The sequence below is a fragment of the Populus trichocarpa genome, chromosome 3, assembly GCF_000002775.5.
Source record: "Populus trichocarpa isolate Nisqually-1 chromosome 3, P.trichocarpa_v4.1, whole genome shotgun sequence".
NCBI classification, from domain to species: domain Eukaryota; kingdom Viridiplantae; phylum Streptophyta; class Magnoliopsida; order Malpighiales; family Salicaceae; genus Populus; species Populus trichocarpa.
In genome coordinates, this window is record NC_037287.2 from 3997366 (window position 1) to 4005539 (window position 8174).

At 36.1% G+C, this 8174-nt stretch overlaps 1 protein-coding gene across 2 annotated transcripts; it reads right to left on the reverse strand.

The window, feature by feature from the left end:
• Positions 1–1731: 1731 nt before the first annotated feature.
• LOC18096734 (ABC transporter C family member 8) lies at positions 1732–7952 on the reverse strand. 2 transcript variants are annotated; one of them, XM_006385277.3, is made up of 12 exons: positions 7845–7952; positions 5549–7500; positions 5140–5460; positions 4910–4996; positions 4194–4814; positions 3928–4092; positions 3538–3832; positions 3229–3443; positions 2808–3113; positions 2632–2695; positions 2225–2464; positions 1732–2084 (listed from the first exon to the last, which is right to left on the reverse strand). In XM_006385277.3, the coding sequence occupies exons 1-12, from the start codon at positions 7867–7869 to the stop codon at positions 1963–1965; spliced, it is 4413 nt and encodes a 1470-aa protein (XP_006385339.3). In that variant the 5' UTR covers positions 7870–7952; the 3' UTR covers positions 1732–1962. The 2 variants fall into 2 exon arrangements, with proteins under 2 accessions (XP_006385339.3, XP_024453588.2); XM_024597820.2 differs by lacking the exon at positions 7845–7952 and adding an exon at positions 7689–7837.
• Positions 7953–8174: the final 222 nt, after the last annotated feature.

Consider the following 8174-nt stretch of genomic DNA (forward strand, 5'->3'; position numbering starts at 1 on the left):
TCTTCATAGTCTTATAAATTACATGTTTAATATTATTTTTTAATTTGTTTGTAGTGTAGTCTTTTTGTCAATCTCATGTTGATTTCAAATTTATTTTATTTCTTCTTTCTAGAAAGATAAAGTAAAGTAAAGAAAAGTAAGTATTTAAGGTTATTCTTCTCTACACTAAAACAACTAGGTGCAATAAATATGCTTTACTGATCATATGAATAATTAAATGCAGATGCTTTTTTTTATATATTTTTTTTATTCTTAATTTTTTTAAAGAATGTTTAGGTTTTTTTAGACCGATAAAGTTAACCAGGTCACATTGAATTAACTACTGCAAGATTTAATTTTAAACTCAAGTTAAGTAAGAAATAGACAATTATGTTTTTGTTCTATTAGTTCCTTTCTCTCTTTTTTTTTTTAATTTTATCCTCTAACTTTTTTTTCTTACCTGGTTGTGTTATATTTGGATCAACAAAGTCAAATAGATCACATGAAGAAGACTTCCATGTGATTTAGTTTTAAGCTTAGGTTAAGCAAAAAGTAGGGTTGAGAGATTTATTTATTTTTATCAATTTCTTTCTTTTTTTCTCAATTTTATCTGCAAACTTTTTTTATTGGTCTGACGGGTTGTCATTAGATTGATCAAATTGATTTGATCATGTTAAGATAATTTCTATACATTTTAAGTTTAAATCCTAGCTAGGCAATGAGTCGGTTCAAAAGAATTCAAGTTTAATTTATTGAATTATATTTAATAACAATATCATATAATTCTTTATAACTTGAATATTTTTTATTATAATCATTTTTTTTTCAGATCTGGCATGAAAACTAGTTTGATCAGAAAAGAAGACATTCTTTGAATAAAAAACTATCAGCATTGGTTAAGAAATTATTTAATTAGTTATTATAGTACAAAGACAAATTAATTAATACTAATAAACTACGAATACTAGATTATAATTAACTCCACAAAAGTTAGAATATTTTTAGATTTTAGTGTCTATTTATTTTGTTTGTTTTGTGTAAAATATTTTATAAGAAAATATTTTTATATTTGTTTTTAGAGAATATTTTCTTCTATTTGTTTCTTGAAATATATTTTATATAAAAACTGATCAATGAAAAATATTTTACATTCAACCTTCAAACTTAGATCATTTGTTAGAAAAAAATTTTAATTCATTGAATTTCATAAAATATTTTACAAAAAATAATTTACTTATATTATCATTCAACTATTTCAACCACTATCTCTATCTCATAACTATTACCACTATCTTCTCCTTTTCCACCATTCTTTTTTTCACCACACGATCACCTCACTATCATCTTCTTCATCACCAATGCTATCTTACTATCATTACTACCATCATGACCTTCTCACTACACTCTTCTCCACAACCACTGTTATCTCACGATCACCTCCTCCTTCACTACCACAATTTTCTTTTAACTATTATTATAACCGCTTTACCACCACCTTTATCACAAATCGTCATCTTACCATTACTTTCTCATTTACCATCATCATTGAAAAAAATATTTTACACAACATTTTAGTTGTAAAATATTTTATTTTAGGAAAAACAAACCCACACTTTAATATGGATGAGACAATGAAACTGAAAGCGTTATGCAATTGGATCCCATCAAGGTCATGCCTTATGTGCCATATGGCTAAACAGTATGGAGGTTTTCTGCGTTGGAATGCTTTACGTTAAGAATACAGGGGGGGAATTATAAAATATTGGAAATTATAAATATATTCTTTTTGTAGTCCAAAAATGGAGAAGCATGCATGTGCACGGGGAGAGTAGTAGTATATCACGACAAAATAAAATATTACAACAGACATATGATTATTTATTAATTTTTCCGAGAAGGATTTTATGAAACCACGAAAGGTACGTGATTTTCTGGAGAGGAAATTAAAAGCTCTTGTGATTCTCATCATGAAATCATGACCGATTATTTTTCAAAATTCCGGTGAGAGTGCTGCCTGCAACTAGCCCAGTATTCAGCTACAAGTTTAGAGAAGGAGGAGTTCGTTTCCAGTAGCTTTGTCGGTTCACCATACTCCAGCAATTTCCCTGCAAATAAAAAAAAAAATCCCTCCTGACATGTCAAGCTCATTTGATGTGTAGAGCCGTATCGAAATCCATTGATGTAAATGAGTGCTAGTCCAAAGAGTATATATTGGGATTTATGTTGTGATTAAATGGAAGCTTACCATAAGAGAGAACCATAACCATGTCACTATCTATGACAGTGGGAACTCTATGAGCTACTGTGATCACTGTGCAATCTGAGAATTCTCGCCTGATAATTCTTTGTAGAATGGCATCAGTAGCAGAATCAATGGAAGCAGTAGCTTCATCAAGAACTAGAATTCTATTTCTTTTTAGAAGGACTCTTCCCAGGCAAAATAGTTGTCGTTGCCCTGCGCTCCAATTTTCTCCTTCATCGCTCACTGTCAGATCAAACAAATTAGGCCAAGTTGAGAGTTTGCAACTTGAATTTTATTTTTTCCCACTTTTTGATCTTGTTGGATTTTTAAATGAATAATGCATGCATGGTAGCTATCTACATAACGCCTTATGAAAAGCATAGTGACAGAATGAGATTCTTTGATGAAACCTGACGAGTCCAGCAGATGAGGAAGGCTGCTGATTGTTGCCTTCAGCTGACACTTATCCAAAGCCTACAAGCAAAGAACTTGTTGTTATTGATACGCAGACCAGTCTTTTATGAGATTTCACCATAGAAAATAATAGAAAACAACTTGTAATGAGGCTGAAATCAGTTGCCTTCACCTCCCATATTTCCTGATCAGAGTGAAGTCCTAAAGGATCCAAGTTAGTTCGAATGCTTCCCCTGAAAAGAGTTGGCTCTTGAGGAATGATGCTGAGCTTCATTCTTAGATCCTTCAGACCCATAGAACATATGTCAAGTCCATCGATAAGAATTTTCCCACTTTCAGGCTCTACTAACCGAAACAAAGCACTTATCAGGGTAGTTTTTCCACTTCCAGTCCTCCCCACAACTCCTACTCTTGTTCCTTCTTTGAATGTGCAGTTGATTCCTTTGAGAACTAGCGGAGCATTTGGACGGTATCTAATCTGAATGAAACAGTAAAGGAGAATCAGATTTTTAAGTATCCTCAGGACCTCATCATAAGAAGAGTATCCGAAATATCATAAATTTATTCCATTTACAATATACTCGAGCTCTTACCTTCAACTCTTGAAGCTCTATCCTGCCGCTAAAGGGCCATGAAGATGGTGGCCTCTTGTCCTCAACAACAGCAGGAGGCTCGGGTGGTATGTTCATGAACTGTTTAATGCGTTCTACTGAGATTATGTAATTCGCCAAATTGCAATACCATCGTGTCATAAAAACTTGAGTGCCAGTTAGTGAAAGTGCATAAGACAACGAAAGCCCCACGAGTCCTGCAGGCCAAATGTTGAAGCTAATGTAGTATCATCTTTTGCCAACGCTGTAATATCTATAAAAACTAGATTGTTTCTATTCACGGAATGCTACCTGGAGGTACATAGCCCTTTGGGAGTAAAATTAGGAGAAGAGCAGCTGTGAATAAGGTCATATTCTGGATTGCCTCTGTTCTTATGACTAGCCATTCCATGGCTCCATTAGAATGGAAGAATAGCACAGCATCATTGTCTACAAGCTTTAGATAGTTTTGGAAGAACCTGTCCACCATCTTAAAAGCTCTTATTGTGACAACACCAAGTGATGTCTCTGCTGCATAATTCATAACTGGAGCCTTTGTTGTTCCATTAATTCTTATTAGTTCCCTTGCAGAAGCTAAATAATATCCCTTTTCAGAAGAAACAGAAGATAAGAGGCAATCAGCTCACCATCCAGATAGAAAAAAAAAAGGTTAAAAGTAGCCATGTGAAAATTGTGTTTTACCTGAACATATTTTGAAGCTGCCATAGCAAGGATGGCTACTATCAGAACTTGCCATGTGACTGAGGCCATAATGCCTATAGTTGCAAGAAGCTCTGTCAGAGGAGCCGCCACAAAGATGAAGGCAAAAGGAATGTCAAAATCCAGAACACTCAGGTCTGATGAAGCCTGGAAAACGAAATTATTAGTCAAAAATACAAAATAAACTGTGATTGCATAAAACAATATATAAAGGATCTCAAGTTCACTTGAAAAGGAAATGTTCTTACACGAGTCAGAATCCGTCCAACGGGGGTGGAGTCGAAGAAGAGCATGGGAGCTTTAAAAATTGCGTTGGTGAAACCAGAGAAGAAGGTTTTAGAAGCTTTTAACCCCAGACAGGCAGTAGAGTAAGACCTCCCATATACAAAGACAGCACTGAGTGTTGAAATCAGAGTGTAAATTCCAATCAAGAAGCCACTACTAATGTTAGGAATTTGGATGGCAAATGCTAGCCAGTAAGTTGCAGCTGCCTGAAAAGCAACAAAGCCACATTGAGTAAGAATGCTTAGGCATAAAAGAGGTGTTCCCTTTGAGACAGTGAGATAATCGAGGAATGGCTTCCATCCAGCATCGCCAATCTCCTTCTCTTCTTCTTCTGTTAGCTGTACTCCTGGCACACTTTTCACCGAAATCTCCCCTTCACTGTTTTCTTTAGCAGGACCAGACAGATGAGACTCGTCAGATCGAACCATGTCTACCTTCACAGATTCCCCTTGATTTTCATTGCTTAAAGGACCCAATAATGTCATTGCATCTTTATGCGCATTAATAAGCTGTTCGAATGCCGTTCCTGCCATCAAGAGCTCTTCGTAGCTTCCTGATTGTGTAATTTTTCCACCTTCCATGACCTACAAAAAAACCATACCCTTCTTATTCAAAAAACAGGAAACATGTGTTGATAAAACAAAAGTCTATGCTGGCATATTGATGTACACTCCCTTACAAGAATTCTGTCTACTGCTGCGAGGAACTCCACTTGGTGAGTCACTAGTATGACAGTCTTCTTTTCTAAAGCAGTCATGACACAGTCCTGCAATTACAGCTTGACATTGAGTAAAACTACGAAGTTTACAGATTGTATTTCTTGAATTTGAAGAGGTATCATGTTATTCTATCTATTTTTGGATCAAAAGCAACAGAGGAAGTATATAATTCCAAGTAGTTCTATCTTACATTAAATAGAATTGAGGCAGTATGTGCATCTACTGCACTAAAAGGATCATCAAGGAGATAAATATCAGCATCATTGTAGACAGCCCGAGCAAGTTGAATCCTCTGCTTTTGACCACCACTCATATTAAGCCCTCTCTGGCCTATTTCTGTGAGGTCTCCATACCGAAAACTATTGATATCCTTGTCTAAAGCACAAACTTTTATAGCTTTCTCATATTTTGCTTGGTCCATTGGCTTTCCATAGAGTATGTTGTCACGAACCGTTCCACTTTGGATCCAAGAAGTTTGAGAAACATAGGCAATGGATCCCGTCACATCAACCTGATCGCAACCAGAGAAGAAAGTTAGAAGACGCAAACATAATGTACTATTGCAAGTGATGACAATTACTGTCTGTTCTGCAGCTTACAGTTTCTGATAGTTTAGGTATCTCTCCGAGTATAGCATATAGGAGTGATGATTTCCCAGCCCCAACTGGCCCACAAACTGCAATTTTCTGCCCTGATTTTACATCCAAGTTTACTTCTCTCAGTGTTGGCATATTTAATTCAGGATCCCAGCTGAATTTACCTTCTTGAATTGTTACACTTCGATCAGAATTCAGTGTCTGAGTTTTCTTGATATTGTCATCCTTGAGCTCATCATCAAGTAAAAAGTTATTGATTCTATCAAAAGAGACCTTGACTTGGATCATGACTGAAAGAGCCTCGGGAATCATTCTGACAGGCTCTCCCATGCCTCTTAGAGTCGCAAGAACTGTGAAGATGGTGCTAGCATTTAATGGGGCACTCCCAAAAAGGGCACATCCCAAGAAGACAACAGAAGAAATGATTGTTGGAGACATCCAATACATAAGAGTACCATAAGCCTTCTTAAACTGCATTTCTGCCAACCATTTGAATTCCTTATCTCGGTGGGATTCCATCAAATTCTTGAAGTTCTCTTCCCAAGATTGTAACTTGATGATTTTCATGCTGTTCAAGATTTCAGAAGTAGCCCTGAGTCGTTCATCCTGTGAGATCATCAACTCTGCTTGACACTTTTGGAGCATTCTTGCAAATGGCACATTAAGAAGACCGCATAGGAGGAGGGGGACTAATCCAGTAAGAGCACCAAGACCCACAACGAAGAAAAGGACACCAATTGATAGAAAGAGTTGCAATGCCAGACTCCATGTTGAATGAAACCACCAAGGAAATTCTCCCATACGATAGGCATCAACTGCAATGTAATTTACAATCTCACCAGTCGAGTGCCTTCTTCTTCCTGAACTTGAAAGATTGAGTTGCTTTTTGTATATCGCCACCATTAAGGCTGATCTCATTCTCATGCCTGATTGTCTTGAATAGAAGAAGCAATGCCTCTGAGACAGTGACTCGACTACCTTCACAAGAATTAGACCTCCAACTATTGAAAGACCTTGATGCAGATTCTGCTCATCAAGATTTGAATAATTTACAAAGGCATAGAGCAAAAGAGGAAGTGCTACTACTGCCAGTGTCCTTAAAAAAGCACATATACCTACAGAAATATTTTCTTTGAAATGTATTTTTGCCACAGCCTGAAGAACCAAGTTCTTAGTGCTGTTCGAACTCTTTTCCCGTACAAGGGAATCCCATGCAGAAGCAAATTTTTGATAGGCCGCATTGGCCTCATCCTCGGGTACTAAAGAAGGGATGTCTTCACGATCTAATGGTTTTGTGTAGCCTAAGCCAAGCAAAGGACTAATCCACGAAAAGGTCAATCTGCTAAGAAAACTGGCCCTGTATAGTTTTGATCGGTTCTTTTCATCCTTCCCTCCTAATAGAGGTTCTGACAGACTCTTGTCTGGGGTTTGTAGACAAGCAAAATGATTCAAGTTTCTAAAGGCAGAAAATAGAAGTAAGAAATTGACAAGCCAAGGAAACACGTCAAGAACCTGAATACTACGTTCTCTAGCCAAAATTTCAATGTTTAGAGCTGAAACCAGCAAAGAGAAAGACACCCACCAGATTCTAACAACAATTCTGGTCCATTTGGATTTTCTAACAAGCAATGAAACTGCCAACGAAACCCAGACTAGTCCTCTAGCAAGGTAAACCAACCAGAAAAAACCATCAAGTCTATCCTTTCCAGCTATCAGATCCCACAATCCAACACTAGTGTAGGCAATGCTAATGAAAAAACAGAGGGATGAAACAAACACAGAAATCCAGTCCCTTCTATTGCTGCCACTAACTTGATAGCTTTTCGTGATGGAACCTACAAGCAAAGACAGATAGAAGACACCTAGGAATAACAGATTTGTAACATCTATGATGATTCTTTGTGTGCAAGAAGAACTAAAATCAAGTTTCCCTCCACCAATCCTAGAAAATTCCCCTGCATAATCAAATAGGAACTGCCATGTAAGTATCTTTGTAAACTTTTACATAAAAAAGTAACATAACACAAGAACAACAACATTAAGAACTGGAAACAGAACATTAAAGCAACATGTATAGCTGCTACAGGCTAAAGTACTGCCTCAAGTTTCAACTATAACACACATAGGAGAACAAATAAGTTACGTGTATTCTTGAGTGTTTCCATTCTTTGACCAACGTAAATGAACTGATGTAAATATTCCAGAATCTTAACAACCGCTTGACACACACAGACATGTTTAAAGACGAGAGCAAAGGCAATGACATGTGGTAATGAAAATCAAGAAAATAGCGTAGTACCGAGTGAACACTCGGAGAGAGCCATTAATGCAGGAGTCTCTGTGTTGCTTCCTTTGAGATTGCGGCTAGCAGGTATGATCTCTTGTAAATGGTAAGCTAAGACTGCCTTGTCGCTAATCAATTTCATGATATTGACTTTTTTATATAAAATATATTATAATAAAAATATTTTTTTATCTTTAATATTTAGTTATATTTGATTATTAAATATAGAGTAAAAATAAAATTTGAGGACAAAAATACTTTAGAAAGAAAATTATAAATTAATTATAATTCTTAGGATTTCTATTGCATTAAAACATTATTCTTAAATGTTTGTGGTCAATGCTC

Excerpts from the sequence above, each read along its gene's own strand:
- LOC18096734 (XM_006385277.3), bottom strand. The coding sequence starts at position 7,869 with ATGGCTCTCTCCGAGTGTTCACTCG. Across the intron at positions 4,997-5,139 it reads CTGCCTCAATTCTATTTAAT|GACTGTGTCATGACTGCTTT; the intron begins GTAAGATAGAAC and ends CTGTAATTGCAG. Across the intron at positions 2,696-2,807 it reads CTGATCAGGAAATATGGGAG|GCTTTGGATAAGTGTCAGCT; the intron begins GTGAAGGCAACT and ends CTTTGCTTGTAG.